The sequence below is a fragment of the Paracoccidioides lutzii genome (genome assembly GCF_000150705.2).
Source record: "Paracoccidioides lutzii Pb01 unplaced genomic scaffold supercont2.15, whole genome shotgun sequence".
Classification (NCBI taxonomy): domain Eukaryota; kingdom Fungi; phylum Ascomycota; class Eurotiomycetes; order Onygenales; family Ajellomycetaceae; genus Paracoccidioides; species Paracoccidioides lutzii.
This window is the reverse complement of record NW_015440961.1, coordinates 524,516-540,894: the sequence shown is the minus strand read 5'-3', so window position 1 is coordinate 540,894 and position 16,379 is coordinate 524,516. Positions and strand designations below refer to the sequence as shown.

Below are 16,379 nucleotides of genomic sequence, written 5' to 3'. Positions count from 1 at the left end.
CAAAAAGGCGTTTTTCATTCTTGGGCCGGGTTTTCATTTAGTATCCGCTTTTGTTTATTGTTGTGTACTTCTTTGTAATATGCATTAATATAATATAAGCAACGGGATGGGTTCTGGAATTTTGTTATTTTCGCTCCTAACACCCTGTGTATTTTATGCAAATGGATGGCTTTCCTCTTTTCTTTTCTATATTTCAATATTGAAGAAAGTATGGTCGAGCCGTTGTTTCAAGACGGAACCTCATCAAGTTCCAAAAGGAGAAAAGAAGAGAAAAAGGAAGATTCTTAAAGAATCTATAAATACTACCCAAAAATCCTGCGCCTCCCAATCCCCTATCTGCGCAACATGACACCCAAATCATGTCTTCCACTTGCAATGCACAATCGCACGCATAACTGGGTTCGCAAGCGGCGGACAGCGTTCAAGTGGGAATGGATCCAAGACCTGGCACTTGCTCTCCGAAAGGCCCCGCTCACATTTAAACTCGCCAAGCGTAGTCTCGGTGCCAGAGTAACTGCACTTTTCCCCCTGCGTTCTGATCGTCGGAAGCTTAGGAGGTAAGCCCGGTTTGTTTCCCGTGGCGTCTTTATTAGAGTCGGCAACAAGAAGAGGCGTGTCCCAGCACATGTCAACGCTTGCATCACCTGCTGCACCAAAAATATCCCACTGGCGAGTCCATACCTCACCACTGGGACCTTGAGAAAGACTCTCCATGAAAACCATGAGGACAGTGCCGGTCTTGGGATCCCGGTTTGGAGGCTTGCCAGACCCGTCACCTCCGCCGCCTCCTGTCCAGGACCACTCGCAAGTCCCGCTGGCGCAGCAGGAAGGTGATTTGGGCGAACAGCCGTTCTCCCCACACTCACACATTGGGCAGCTGGCATTGGCGCAGCAGCTGGGCGATTCACTGTCACATCCATTCTCGCTGCACTTGCACCGGTTTCCCGCGTCCAACTTGCATTTGTCGTCACAGGTGGGCTCCGGACCGGACGTTTTGGTGGTGGTCGGCTTATTTGTCGGTCCCGGTGGCGCATCGATGGTCCTAGTCGGAACTGGCTTGCTCGCGTTCGGATCTTTCGGGTCCCGGTGGTCAGGGGGAATTCCTGTCGGGTTGGGCGAACAGTAGAATCCTGTGCATAGGTGGCCACCGCAGCCAGTTATTGATGGGCAGGTAGGCGCCGGCGTTGCTCCGGTGGTGAAGGTAACTTTATGACCGCCCGTGCCGTCATCTGGAAGATGTGGACAGTAGGTACCATCAGCCAGGGTGCCAAAGGTGCCGGGACCACAAGGCTGTATAGTTTCTCCCTCATTCGTTTCCTGTGAGAGATCTCGGTTGATCTTTGGGCATGCTTGGGTGGTGTCCCATTGGGAAATAGTGTCATAGTCTCCTAGACACGAATAATCTATTACCTGCCCATTCCAGATGATAGGTTTCCGCAACAGAGGATCAATCTGCTGGTCGTGAATGGGAATGCGTCGGTGGAAGATCTTGACCATCTTTTTCACATTTTGGGGAAGAGCTAATTGATCTCTCCAGGGAGACTGTAACGATCTCCAGTAAGCTATCATACCAGATACCAGAGGGGCGGCTAGAGAATTTTGTTAAAAGAAATATAGTAAGCTAAACTGCCTTTGACGTCTTGTGCCATTGTGGTACACAAAACCTTTTCACTACTTTTCAACCCCAATACCCCGAAGGTATCACAAGGGACTGGCAAACTCACACAAAGAGGTTCCAGAAGCAGTTGTTAGAAACATAGGAGTCGAGATAGCCGGATCCAGGGGAACCCACAACTTCTCACCTGGAGCAAAAGTCGTCAACCAATCCGAAAATTGGCTAAACTTTGCTTGGCAGGCTTCATGAGATGTTGCCCCAACGACAATGAGGTTTGGAAGGTAACCCAGTCTATTTGCAGGGTTCCCTAACAGGGCGGGGTAACTATTGATCATCGGGAATTTGGGGGAGTCATTGCCAGATGTGGTAACTAGAACAGCCTGTACTTGGTCTTCTAATAACTGAAGGTGTGTAACTGCAAAGGCGTAGATTTAGTTTCTATTTAACAAGTATGAAAGAGATAGAGTCCAGTCTTTGTTAACGACCAGGAGATAGGAAAGGGACCCTGGTGAATTGGCACAGAAAAAGTGAGTGGAATCCATAAGGAGATCTTTGCAACTTACAAAATGAGCGAAGGAATGTAGCGTTCAGAACGCGCCCAGCGAACGAAAAGCTCATGTTAACAACTGCCTTACCCTGGAGATTGTTTCTCTGAATATCCTCCAGAATGTCTATCAATCGCTGCAGGACCCGTTCAACTGCCCGCTCATACCAAGTGTCACTAGGAATGCGTTCAACACCTTTGATAGGAACAAGTACAATCCTGCATTTTATGCATGAACCTAACACAGATCCACCCACCTTGGAGGCGACCGAAGACCCATGAGCTAGATCGGGTGAACTTATTGGGACAGTCCCAAATGGGTTCGTAATAGGCAACATCTCAATTGATCCTCCCATGTTTTCAAATTCCTGTACATTAAGCTTTGACATTAGTATTATTGTTATTATCATCATTTGGGCTTGAATCATGCTCAGTCGGGTTGGTGCGGTGCCTAGCAGTGCCAAGATTACACAGAATAGGAGAAGTTAAACTCAGCTACTCACCGCATGGTTTGGCCAGTAACCGTCTTCATCTAACAAATATACTGTTTGGCCTTCCCCGTTCGCAGAATCATAACGATATACCCAGTTTCTGGATTGTGGATCTACTGACCCGCTAGAAAAACTATTCCAATGCCAGCCCTTAGGTATAGAGATTTGGGAAAGATCCCATGTAAAAGGACTTAATTTCTTCGCCGGAAATCGCTTGTTGAATCGGTTTAACGTCGCATTACCATGGCCATGATCCGAAATCACATCGCTGACATTTGACCGGCTGCCAACGCCCTGTGTTAGGGAATTGGCGAACGTACGCATGCGAGGGCGAGGCTCCACCGGACCAACGTTGGCATTCCATTGTTGGTAGTAATAAGCGAATTCGACGTCAGGCTATATAAGAGATCAGCGATTGCCCTCTTGAACAGTAGCTCTTGCGGTAGATCAGCACATACAGATTCTCTCAAGACATCCATGGTCTTCTGATCCAAGACGGGAACCCAGAAGAATGACGTGAACTGGAATGACTCGGACTTAACTTCCACATACTTCCCTTTGTAGGCAGCGAGAATGTCAGGAATCTTCCCAACATTTCTCGGATTGGATGGATATACAATAGCGTCTGCTGGGCAGCCGGGAGGTGGTGGACCAGCAGCAGCAACCAGTCCAGACTCAAGTTTTGACCCGCCAGAATCAGGGTTGCCTGTTTGAAGAGCCTTCGGTCTGGTGGTTGGCAATGGGCAGTTATCAGAAGTTTTTGTCGTAGTTGTTGTTGCCGCTCCACCTGAGACTGAACAACCATAGATCGTGTCACACGTAGACAAGGTGGATGAAATTGTTGAGGTGATTGTTCCGGTAGTTGTTATTGTCTTGAACACAGTTTTTCCACAGATTGATGCTGATTTTTTCTCGCACTTAGTAGGTTCCTGTTTGGGGTATGTTACAATATTATCGTGGCCAACGCTTAATGCAGGTTAGTTCATCTTGTATCTCTGTGATTGGCAAGGGTTGGGAAAGCTCAGATCAAAAGATCTTACGTGATTTGGGGCCAAGGCGGGAGAGGAGGTTTGATCGACCATGTTGGAGGCAGATCAATAAGGCGGGCAGGCGGTGGGCCTCTACACTCCAAAAAACAGATCAGCAGCATATCCACTTGCACCGGGATCTGACTTGAATGTACTGCTTACGGTGGATATACTCCTGGTGGCAGAATCCACTCCAACCCCTTGAATGTACCTTTGTTGAGACATATCTGTACCTGGTTAGTAAGGGCTTATCAAAGATAGTATGCTCAGTATTCTGGGGGAAAGCATTACGGAGAAAAACCAAAGGTTGCAAGGCGTTTTGCCTGGCTCTGGGTCATCGACTTCCTCCTCAATCGGGATAACTGCCCTGGGGGGCCACGTTGACCACACTGGCAATGGCCAGGTAGTCGTCTATAGTTTCGGATCACGGTTAGCTCTCAGCTACCTATATTTTGAGTTTGGAAGTTTTTGAATACCTACCGGGTCTCCCGTGGGCACCGGGGTTGTGATTGGCGGCTCCTTACTGAAAGTTGTGGAGAGAGTGCAGTCAACTGTAAAAACTCCAGCAGATGAGCCAAGAAAAGTGACAACTTTTGTTGCAGGGCAAGTGAAGGCAACAGAGATTGTGGTGGGAGTCGGACAGTAGACAGTGGCTATAGTCTTTGGAGTATTGAAAGGAACCTTTGTGTTAGGGGGGCATGTGACTACAATTGGACTAACTGTTGCTGGGAATGAAATAGTTGTCACTATTGCGCGGGCAGCAGATATAGTGGTCACATAAGGAGTGTGATAAACTCCTGGTCTGGTATCTTCGTCTGTCCGTGTAGCAGTATGGTCCCCCCGACGGGACCCGTCAGGGGGCCCTCTAGTAATGTCGGGCCATGGCGGAACAGTTACATTTCGAGTTGTAGTCTTTCCTTCTCCGTCTGGCAAAGGCACAGGAATTGGGGGGATATCAACGCTGGGCAATACAGTAAGTGTGGACTTTGCCTGTCCTTCAGTCATATTGATATTTGAGTAGGGTATGCCATCAGTGGTGATCGGGTTTATATCCAGCGTCACCGTCGTAGTTGTTGTGAAGAATGTTGGAATTGGCTGTCCGCCGATAGTTGTGGTGCCACTACGGCCATATTCGAGAGAAGTTGTATACTTACCTGGATCTATGGTCGTTTTTGATGCAAGTGAACTTGTTGGGAAAACAAGAATACAGTTGGCAGGGCATGTGACTGAGGGCTTGTTGTATACTTCAGTCCCGACATAAACAACGTCGAAATTGTCATCCCCAGGCAACGGAAGCCATACGCTGACTTCTGTAGTAAATCCACTGATATTGGAAATTTTTATCAGCGGCAATTCCGGTTTAAGAGCAAGAGATTAGAAAGAACAGACAAACCTTTGGTTTGAGTCATTTTGAAAAATGGCCCCATTGCTAACGGATGAAGGATTAGCCACTTCATGTCTCTCTCTGAGGACTCAAGAAAAGGGTTTCTTACTTAATGCCAGTTCCAATCTTCTGGACACCCACTGTGAAAATATTGAAAAGAGCAACATCCTTGCTTCCTCTGACTTCAAGAAGACCCTCTTGGCAATTGTGTTTCGGGACGCAGTCTTGGTAGTACTCCTCAAAGAAGCTATATAAACCTGAGCTGTGGAGAGTTATACCCTCAGAGTTTATGATACGCAAACCCCAAGCTTCTTGACAGCCGATAGTCTTGCACTTCTCAAAGGACGGATCACCAGGGAACTCCTTGCCGGTCTGAAATGGTAAAGGTGCCAGCGGGACAGGTTGGAAATATGGGGTCTCTGTTTGAATGTGACCAAGATACACCTGTGAAAAACAATTAGTAAACAGTGGTTGACTGTAAAAATATACTCAAGATAGCCGCTCACATCTTTTGCACCATATAGTTGATACTGATACAAGACAGTGTGCTCTGAGCCAGTGCCGTAGAACCAGGATGGTCCCTTAGACTCGATCAATGTACCACGGGCTGCGTATAAGCTAATTTGATTTGATATTTTATCCGGGGTGTTATAGACATTCATATCATTATCACTGCTCACGAGAATCAGTACGCAGTATGACATAATGTAGGGAGAAGACGAAAGATAGGTAACCCACTGATCTGCCAGCCATATCCAGACATTCTCGAAATAACCCGATGCCTGGGGGGTGACATGAAACAGCAGCGAAGCACAAATACAGCTGTCTTCGTAACCAAACTTCGAGCAAGTCTTGAAATCTAGATCACTACCCGCAGCTCCCCCAATTCGAACGTGCGAGTCCCACATAGCCGCTGTCCCCCGGAAGTTTCAAGTTAGTTAGCGTTCATGTGATCTGCATGGATGACAACATCCAATGGTTGTATTGTTGACTAACCGGACCCTTGGCTGCTCTCGTACACATTCCATTCAAGAACGATGGCACCCGCTGTGGCTCCCTGCACGGTGAACATCATATCGACTATTTCCATGGTACCCACATCGCCCTTCTTTCCCACCTGTACTACCACGCGAGGGTTATGCAAATCGTTGAAATAGAAGCCGGCTCCCTGTATTTGGGACCAGCTCCCGCCTACCACTCTAGAGCCAGTTGGTATGAGTACAGTGCTGCCTACCCGGTAGATGCCCGCTGGGAAATACGCAATCTGGCCGGCGTCCTTGGCTGCTTGAAGAAAGCTATTAATAGCCTGTGTGTTATCCCCAGTGCCATCATTCTTGCAGCCATGTTCTGTGGCAATTAGAAACTGGCCTATCCCAAATTCCTCATACTGAGGGCGACGTCGATAGAAGAGCTTGCCATCCTTGTCAAGCAAACGCGACCCCTTGCGAGGTGCGTCAACTTTGCCTGAGGTATATGTTCCCTTGTAGCCGTTATAACGACGTCCAATGGCCCAGAGGTCAACTTTGCTAGTCCCCGCGAGGATTACCTCACCAGTCTCACTTTTAACAGTTGTTCCAACATTACTCATCTCCAGGTTGTCAATGACAATATTGGGGGAACTATTTTTGGTATCTTTCTGAGAGTTGGTCAAGATAGCAATCGGGCAGTTGGATATTTTGGAATCTGTGTGCATCAGCTCAGTTCAAGATCCTTTTATGATGTGATTTACCAACATACCAATGATGGAAACAGATCCTATCCCTTGACCAGTGCTACCGCCCCTGCCACTAATGTTAAAAGCAATGGCTCCACCGTCGACTTGAATACGTTGCCAATTGAAACCCCAGTCCCAAATCATCTGAACTGCAGTGAGACAGCCATTAAATTTAATATTCATGGCTGTGTATTGTTGAGAACCTGTGTATTTTGTGGATCAGGACCATCTCAATAAGCATTCATAGAGTAATAGCCTGCAATATCGCTCACTTACCGGCACGCCAACCAATGTTGCCCCCGTTAAACACCAAATCTGACACAAATCCGCCGCTACCGTTCTCCATAAAAATGCCGACGTGGGTGGCCTTGTTCTTATCAGTGGCCTTTGGCATGTTGAAGACCAGATTCTGCAATGAGCAAGCTTGAGACACCTGCCAATGGATACCAGTTGGTACAAGCGGTTGATCGTGGTCATTTGTCTGCAGGGGCATCTCAGTCAAGTCGAAGATAAAGTTCCGAATTTGACGGAAGAATTGGTTTTGGTTGATGTACCAATTTTGGCCATTACCACCAGGGATATAGGGATCTGTATCAAAAAGAGCAATGCCTTGAAATGTATCACACCCCTTGATTGTCGGCGGATCAAGGGCATCACCGATGAACTGGGTATAATAGAGCTGAATAACAGGTCTACAAATCTTGTATGTCCCAGGCTATAAAAAAATAGATTGAATCAGTTGGAAAGTCAACCTAGATGACATTAAGAAAACCCACTCACGGGAAAGTAGATAATGGCCCCTAGCATAAATGTGTTTCCACATTCCAACCCACACCGGTTACCATCTGCAACGGCCGCATTAATTGCCTCTGTGGCATCCTTTTTGCCGGTATTATCGGCTCCATATTTGACAACATCCCTGTAGAACTTGTAGTTTGTTCCCGCAAGAGGTTGCTATACAGCTAGATTAACTTCCACAAAATCTCAACGAGTCAGAAGGCAACTTGGCCTACCTTTCCCAGCGGTGCAAGTTGTGGCAACCAGTAATTGCTAACCGCAGCAGTAACGTTGAAAGGATCTCCAGTTACTTCCATGACCTTACCGGAGTCTCCAATCAGGGTGTGACCGTATCCTGCTGGGTCCGCAAGATGTGCCATATAATTCTTGAGACTGCCTGACTTCAGCCAAACGGGGCCATTTTGTTCTCCTAACGCAGGATAAGCCATGTGTTGTTAAAGCTTTCTTTGGCAGGACTCCCATCTAAGGTTCGGCACCTACCTTTATCTGGGGCAACTTTGAAGTAATTATGTTGGTTATCCACCATATAAGGGGCATTGGGCTATCATTTCAAAGTCAACTTTGAACTCGCTCAATAGTAAGTAGTAGAGTATTTTGTCTTTACCTGTGGTCCATACTTGGGAAGGTCAGGGTACTTCGCGGGGTCATACAACAAACCACCCTGTCCCACTGCAAAGGACAGAAGCCCAAGCAATACTCCCAACGAATACATATTCTCTGGTCGTATCACGGCCATGGTTGCCCAGCAAAACCACCTCTACTTGCTATTTGAGAGGCAGGAGAACATTGTTTATTTAGAAAATCTACCACCTTCAGGCCAAAGCCCCTCTCTGTCGGATATAGAGGGGAATTGTCTCTTTTCCCGACCAAAGATATCTCCAAGCTGCATGCAGTGATAAAGCAAGGATCCAAAGTTGCCCACGAAGACATCATCCCTGGACAAGGTATGGATTAATTTTGCATTGAAACCATGCTTGGGCCATGAGATCCTGTGAGATTAAACTGGGGATGCAGAGGGGCCACCCCGAATAGAAGGGGTGTTCTTGGTTGTTTGGCAAGCGGGTGTCTGGATTGCACGAATCCATGCACGAGCACCAGAGTAACGAAAACATTTCCAGGGCTTGAACTTGAGACAAGGAGAAACTCTGTTCCTCTACCAATTCGATAGTCTGCAATCCGCCCACGAGAAGTTCTCAACGACCGGGGAAAGACGAGGAGCAGTAGTACCTAGTGGCGGTGCTACCGTTGCAAGGCAGCAGCATGAAAACTGCCAGATCCTTGAGAAGTTAATCATGAACTTGTGATTACTCCGAGAGCCTATTTCGGTCTATTATTATCAAGTTGGGGTGGGAGGAAGAAAGGATATCTCAAGATCCCCAAATTGCAAAGAGGTTCGACTGAACCCGACACCTAACGATCGCAGTGTCACGTGATGTTCGTACAATATCAACAGGGGATCCAGTCTTGGAAATAAATCCGTAGTTAACTGAAACAGACCGGAAATCCACCAAGCAAGTCCAATAGGAATGAATTTGGACGAAGAAAAGCCGTAAATTTCAGGACGAAGGTATGATTACCGTACTGCGTATGTCACAGTGGGATCGCTCCGGCCCGTAGTCAGCCGTCAACCTCCTCTGGACTTTGTCCCGCTTGCCGCTGCCGAGTCCGTCCTATGCCCTTGGCCGTAGACGACGCCTCTCCGCGGATTCTCCACCGGGGTCGTCGCTAGATGATAATAGTCGAGAGGGATCAACCTCATCTTAATCTCTCCTCACGTCCATGCGTATATCAGAGATTTTTACTTTAAGCCGTTAAGAATCAGAAGCACGAGAGAATTTCTTATGATTCTGATCAGAGTCCTCAGAGCAGCTCTCAATTCTCCATATATTTAAGCTTTGGTCAGCCAGAGGCCAAAAATCCCTGGAGACTTATTATGGCAACCCCCCTTGATTTCCAGGCACATTACATCAAGCAAACCTTGCCGTTCTGGCTGTTTAATTGCTGATTTTCACATCCCAGATAACTTACTTGTCCAACCCAGCCCGTGGTGTCCTCCCCGGGAGTCTATACCTGTATACACTGTCACCAGACATGGGAGTTGAACTCAGGAAACAGGATCCCTACTCCTGCATATAAGTGAACTGGCAATTTCCCAGGGTGACATTGCTTTCAAGGTCACTTTGCATGATCACTGGATAAAGTTTGCGACAACATCAGGACAGGAGAGAAACTTATGGATTTGCTATAAATACCTTGGCAGATGGCCGGTGATTATGTCTCATGAGAGTTCAAATCCACTTTGACCTCCACAGCAGAAATCAGTGTCAAAAACACCCTATCGAAGTCCTGCAAGTATGTTGTTCTCGTCGACCTTCATCAAGTTCACAGCCCTTGTCCTAGCTACCCGCGCCGCCGCGAGCCCTGTTGTGGTTGGCATTGAGCCCCAGGCCCGGCGTGTCTGTTACGACGAGACCCCAGCGCTGCATTGTTACTCAGGAGGCTCCGACATTCCGCAGAACGTCAATGAAACCGATGTTAGCTTCATAGCGGCCTCTCTGCGCGCTTACGGTCGGCAGACCCGATTAGGTCGACGTAAGGGCCCGAAATTTCTCTCCCCTTCTAACAATCGAGATAACTGCAGTGGGTGTGTGTGAAGGAGCATGGTTGAAACAAAAGGCTAATATATATACCAATATAGTACTTACCATGACCACAGCTGATGCACCTGACTGTGGAGAATGGTTCCTCTACTCACGCAATTCTGCAGCGGCATATGCCAAAAAGATTGACATGACGTACAACTCGTCTGTTCTCTTTGAGGAGATTGCAAACACCATTGATGGTGGCACTGGCGTGGTGAAGCAGACAGGCATTTTTAGATGCCGGACGGACGGCGGTTCATACGGTGTACAAGTCAATGCAACCGCTCCAGCCTACACCACGAAAGAATACATCGAAGCGGGGCTCAAACCTAGCGGTATCATTATCAAGATCGTTGCCAACAAGTAGAGATTACAACGGCTCGAGGGAAGATGCCAGATTTCCCTTCCCGTGAATGCCAGCCAGGATGAGTCGGATTCGTTCCTTTATAAAAGTCTCTTCTTCGAACGACGCGGGTTGTGTCGGACTGCTGGAAGTTTGTTCAAGCGAGATATGAAGGATTGGTTTCAGACATATTAACTTTAGGGGTGATTCTAGACTAAATTCACACCTTTCAAAGTGCATAAATCAATGCATTTCAGGGGTAACGACTCTTGTTCATATTTCTCCGGCTCTAGCCTCTCTAAGTCACATAACCCCGCCCTGATGATCCCTCATATAACCCTAAACCGGGTTCATCGGCGTCGTAAAGAATTATCTTTATTCATCAAAAATTTGAAATCGCGTTAAACCCCGGGTGGAGTATCGAGGTAGCTCACTGGACCAATTGAGCTATAACCAATCCCCGCCAGCCCTAGGTAAATGCATGGACATGCATTTAAGACAACGAGTGTCTTCTACTGAATATATGCCAAGGAAAACACACCGTATGTATCAAGAACTTCATCACAATAACCCTGGCCCGAGAGAAGAATTCATGCCTGCCAGAATCCCTGCGAACATCCAAAATTATCCGTCTGCAAGAAGAGAGGGCGTTCCTGAGCTAGAACATTACCGCTAGTTTTGTACGGAAGATTCTGGAGAAATTATTGGAGCACGGACGAAACCAATCCGCGGAGCGCTGACCGTCGTGCCTGTGGTTGAACATGCCGTTTTTGAACCTGACTCATCAGAATCTTCATCTCGTATATAAATCCCCTAGAATTCCGCAAAGGTCAGATATCAAGGAGAGGGCGGCAATAACCTGAAACATGATTGCATACTTTGACCTACTGCCCGCCGGACAGTTTCTTCCGAATTTTGAGAGTATGTTATGTTTTATTCCGTTCAATCTGCACTGTTTGTCAGGTAAGAATATAGTTTACGGACAAATCATGTGCGGAGTAAGATTTCTGTAGCTAAAGTTGGCTGGAGGGAAAGACTTTTGCCTCACCCTGGGGTCACACTAAATCAAATTAGAATAGCGCAGGACCTCGTCCAGGGACTTTCAGAAGTAAAGTGGTCCGTCCTAACGACGGAGTAAACTTAGGTTAAAGTTAAGTTGATCTGTTGACATTTGCAAGCGCTGTTGTGCCTTAACTGGTTAATTGTTTGATAGTGACCTCTGTAGGAGCTTCAGATAAGTTAACAAGCGTGGGATGATCGATGTCATTCCAGTTATGTATGAAAGAAGTAGGCTTGGAAATTCAAACACACCACGGCTATAATCCGTATCCTTATTTCATAGCTTCATTAGGTAGGCGGTATTTCTTGAGCTGCTGTGGTTGTTCATGAAATGAGATATTCCATATACCCGCTGAGATTCCTCCAGTTCCGCCTTATTACGATCCCCCAGGTACGGAATAGTCACTGCGCTGTACAGAACTGGGGGATAATAACTACCCTAAGCGGCCCTGCATGGACGGTGGATGGATAAAATAATAGGGATCGCCATGTCGTTTTGAGAATCCAGGATCAATTTGAAACTCTTGGCCGCATTCCCTGGGACCCAAATGCAGGAGGAGGACATTTGCTCTGGAAGTAGTTTCCAGGCCCTGATATTATGAAGAACTCATCCACTTGCACAATTGTATACCGTATATACATTGGATGGATGCCCCCTTGATTCTTCTACCACGTGACCTCGTGTCTCCGCCATCTGGCCCCAGCGCGTCTTCCAATCTCAACGTCAGCATTCCGACAACATTGAAGGATGATCAAAGAAGCCATTCAACAATACCCCAAGTACCTGGGACCCAAAATGCCAACACCATCGCCAGCAGCTAACCAGCAAAATCAACATCAACAACCCCAAGACCCCCAAGACCAAGCCTCCCCATCCCCACCCCCTCCCGCGCCCATCCCTCTCACCCCAGGGCCCCGCGCCTCACGTCTCCAACAAGTCTTCTCCCAAGCCCTCCAACATACCATCCGCGCCAATTCCTACGCAAACTTCTCCGCCTGCTTCCCCACCCCGGCCAAACATGTCCCGCAAAGCCTGGAGTCGGTCTGGCGGCAACTAAACGCGAAGCTGGAGGAGAGTGCTCGTGCGGAGTTTGAGGATGTGCTGAGGGTGAGGGAGGTGGTGAGGGGGTTGAATGAATTGGATCGATTGGTTGGGGAGGCAAGGGTGAGGAGGGAGAATGGAGAGGGGGAGGCGAATATGCCGTGAGTTTGCGCCCCTTTTTTTTAGTATTTTTTTTTATTATTTTCAATTTCCCCTCCTCCCCCCCCCCCCGGGGCCCCTTTGGCTTTTGTGGGGAAGCGGTGATAGGATATGATACGCGTGGTATGTGGGCTACGGAGGATATGGAAGTGGGATTTGCTGACAATCTGTCTCTACAGTCCTCACACACTAGGAGCAAATGCTCTCTATCAAGCACACCTTGCGCCATATCTGGCAGAAGCGCAATCGTCACTAAATGCGAAATTGGCATCCGTTCAGAACGAGAATATCAACCTTTCGGAGAAAGTTGGAGCGCAGAGACGGGAGATTGAGCAGCTGTTATCTGGCCTTGAAGCAGTGATTAGTGACGTGGAGGGCGCCGCGGATGCTATGGCGGCCTTTGACAGGAACCGCAGCCTTCGTCAAGAGGCGCAGGAGATGGATGATGAGGTTAAGGCCGCTCAACGCCAGCCATGATTGATATTATGTTTATAATTTTACATGGGGAATTTGTCTACCTAGGAATTATTATACCGTAGGCTTCGCTCGCATATATCAAAACACGATCTCATCCGGATCAACTTTCCGGAAGAGTCCATCCATGTCTTCCTGCGAGACCAGTCCATCCTCAACCATATCCTCCGCTATCTGCATCAATTCCTTCTTCGAGCTAGCTACCAGCCCTTCCATCCTCTGAATGTCTCCTGAAAGAGCAAAAGCCAACGCTTCCTTCGCCGTCCCCTCTCGATCCAGTTCAATCGAGCCATCCCTCCGAGCCAGACCAGCTGCCCCACGATAATAAGTCTGCGCATTCCTCAGGAGCGTCAAGGAATTCTCGAGCGACACCTGGTAGTTCCACGGTTGCCCACCCAGCCGCCATCGGTACATCTCCACATCCCCCCTCGCAAGATGGATCTTGGGTAGATTTTCAGCCTGACAAAGCTTTGTCGCTGCCGTCAGAGAATCCAGCGCTGACGACAACGCCTGCCATCGTAGCGCTAATAATCTATCGAACACTTTCTTATTATCCGGCTGCTCGCAATCCGCCATCGCAGAATTGAAAGCTATCAACGCATCCGCTTGGGTGCAGAGGGCCGCTGGTTTCTCCGACAAGTCCTTCACATCCGCAAACGCCCCGCTCAGTTCGTTCTTATACGTGTCGAAGTCAACCCTCCCGCTCCGGAACGACATCTCTGCCAGTGTTGAAACGAACTTGGCACGCGCTAGCGCTATCTCGTTCTGCCTATCCGTCCCCTCGACATACGCCCCAATCTTCTCCCTCAGCAAATCCCCAGAATACTCTTCGATCCACGCAAGAGTGTTCCCGGTATCGAACGTAAGCAACCCACAAAACGTAGCCAGTGTTTCCAACTGCGCAACCGCGGTATCGACAAGCGTGTCCTTGGTGACAGGTTCGATGATTGCAGCCCACTGCTCCGACTGCTCCGGCCGCGCCGTTCCCTCCATACCCTCATGATCCGCTTCTGAATGACCTTGCTGTTCACCCACCTGTAACTCACCGGACTCCGCCACGCTGTCCGCCTGCTTCTCCTGCCCCTCCGTAAACTGAAGCTCCTGCACACTCAGACATCGCTGGAATAGATCCAACGCCTCCTGCAGATACCTCGAAGCTTCGTGGGTATCCTGCTCAGAAGCCCGTCGGCCTTCGGTGATCGCTTCGGCCAGGCTGGTCAGGACCTGCGCGGTGTTGAAGAGGATGTCGGCGTTGTCTTGCTGGAGGGCCAGGGCGTGTCTGTGGGATTTGAGGGCGATATGGAGGATTTCTACGATGGGGGCGGTGAGCTGGGTGACTAGCTTTGGATGTTGGGTTATTCTGTATTGTATTCGTGCCCTATATTGTGTTTGTAACGCAACCACGGGGTAAATTGTGAGCGGTTAGCATTCTTTTATTCCTTTCCCTTTTTATTTTTCAATCGTGGAATCCAAGGGAATCAGGTAGTCGAAGAGCAGTAATAAACAACTAAATCTGAAAAAGAAAGTGGATGTAAGTAAGTATACGTACTTATTATATGCCAAATCAAACGAATTCGGAAATCTTTTTAACCCCGTATCATACATCTCGATAGCGCGCATGAAAAATCGCATGGATTTCACAGCGTCCCCGGCTCGCCATTTTTCACCTGCTTCTTCTAGCTCGATACCGCCTGCAAAGGTTTTGGTTTGTTGTCAGCTCAACTTTTTTATTTTATTTTATTTATTTATTTATTTATTTATTTTCGTGTGGTTTGTATTGCTGGGGAATGGCAACGTACCGGCAAGGTATTCGTCGGCTGTTTCGGGCTCCTAGTAATTGTTGGGAGAAGAGAAGGTTAGCGAGAGAATAGAGAGAAATGGATGGTGGGAATTTGGCAGTATGGAGAAGGTCTACTTGTGTTGTATTACATGGAGAAGAGACGGGGAAGGCAAGGGAGGTAGGAGAACTGGAAGGACTAGGGGAAAGGGAGTCGGAGGTTGCGGGGGAACAGCGTGCAGAAATTGCCGAACGCACATGTAAGTAAACAGGTGCACAGCAGTTATCAATTCAAACACAAGGAGAACCAAAAAGTATCTGTGTAGCCTTTAAATCAAAGACTACGCATATGGAAATAAGAGTATTGGGAAAACCCTTTGAGATTATACTGACAGCATTCGTCACTTTCCGTTTCGACTTCGACCCCTTCAATAATTGTTTTGGTTTTGGCATGGTTGCGGCGGCGTGGGCGCAAAGGTGGCTGGCGCGCAGATCTGTTGGGTGGGTGGCTTGGTAGGAAGATAGTAGCTAGGGGAGGAGGAGGAAGGAGGAGGAAGAAGGAGGAGGAAGAAGGAGGGTCGGTACATATATATAGAATAATTCAGGCATGTGAGACGGTATCTTCCAGCGGAACCCAAAGGCGCGGTGGTCGCTTGCAGGAGGCAGAGTCTGGAGTCAGCGGGAAGAGGACTTGGCTGGAATGGGAAAGGTGGCTTGGGGAGGATCCACGCTTGGAGATTGATAAGATTAGATCCGCCAACTTTGGTTGGTCAGCTGCTGTGATCTTCGCTGCTGATAAATATTAGCATTGTTCTCATTTGTATCTGTCAGTTACGAATTGACTTGGGCTCAATGGAGTAAAAAAAAACATAATTGGTTAGCACTTTACATTTGCTTGCGATAACTTAACATTACAGCTTTGATGAAAAAAAGTTGTGCGTAATCTTAAACCTGAGCAGATTGATATGTTAGATAGAGATGCTGGGTGAAAAGAGCGCTGTTCAAGCTCCATCAATCTGAACCTCCAGGAATAAATTCATGAACGAAAAATATTAGTTAGCCAGGGCTGGCCCTGAGATTGACAGTTGTATGTAAATATATATATACAAGATCGCTTGAAATAGGCAAGAAGTGCATACAATAGTAGTAAATACTCCATATGCTCCCACACCGAGTGCAAACAGCAGTTGTCTTGAGCAAGAGAACTGTGCATCTCTCAGTCTTCCCAGGGCGAGCATGACAGCGGAAGAAGCTCAATGGAAGTCAACGAATACATATATATATATATATATATATATATATATATACC

General features: G+C 47.8%; 4 protein-coding genes across 4 annotated transcripts; 2 read left to right on the top strand and 2 right to left on the bottom strand.

Annotated features, from left to right (window-relative positions):
* Positions 1-357: 357 nt before the first annotated feature.
* On the bottom strand, positions 358-8,310 carry PAAG_05686 (glucan 1,3-beta-glucosidase; the record flags this gene model as incomplete). The annotated part of the gene is made up of 20 exons (XM_015845651.1): positions 358-1,589; positions 1,725-2,030; positions 2,179-2,527; positions 2,663-3,046; positions 3,109-3,616; positions 3,691-3,771; positions 3,841-3,905; positions 3,970-4,089; positions 4,159-5,002; positions 5,072-5,107; positions 5,172-5,506; positions 5,569-5,734; positions 5,801-5,975; positions 6,059-6,745; positions 6,800-6,979; positions 7,053-7,491; positions 7,557-7,730; positions 7,790-7,983; positions 8,055-8,115; positions 8,179-8,310. 20 exons carry the CDS (start codon positions 8,308-8,310, stop codon positions 358-360), a joined length of 6,468 nt encoding a protein of 2,155 aa, XP_015699877.1.
* Positions 8,311-9,928: 1,618 nt separating this feature from the next.
* Positions 9,929-10,583, top strand: PAAG_05685 (hypothetical protein; the record flags this gene model as incomplete). The annotated part of the gene is made up of 2 exons (XM_002792354.1): positions 9,929-10,166; positions 10,273-10,583. 2 exons carry the CDS (start codon positions 9,929-9,931, stop codon positions 10,581-10,583), a joined length of 549 nt encoding a protein of 182 aa, XP_002792400.1.
* A 1,831-nt stretch (positions 10,584-12,414) lies between these two features.
* Positions 12,415-13,296, top strand: PAAG_05684 (hypothetical protein; the record flags this gene model as incomplete). Its single annotated transcript, XM_002792353.2, has 2 exons — positions 12,415-12,821; positions 12,999-13,296. The coding sequence occupies 2 exons, from the start codon at positions 12,415-12,417 to the stop codon at positions 13,294-13,296; spliced, it is 705 nt and encodes a 234-aa protein (XP_002792399.2).
* Positions 13,297-13,374: 78 nt separating this feature from the next.
* Positions 13,375-15,523, bottom strand: PAAG_05683 (hypothetical protein; the record flags this gene model as incomplete). The annotated part of the gene is made up of 4 exons (XM_002792352.2): positions 13,375-14,671; positions 14,843-14,984; positions 15,093-15,123; positions 15,464-15,523. The coding sequence occupies 4 exons, from the start codon at positions 15,521-15,523 to the stop codon at positions 13,375-13,377; spliced, it is 1,530 nt and encodes a 509-aa protein (XP_002792398.1).
* Positions 15,524-16,379: the final 856 nt, after the last annotated feature.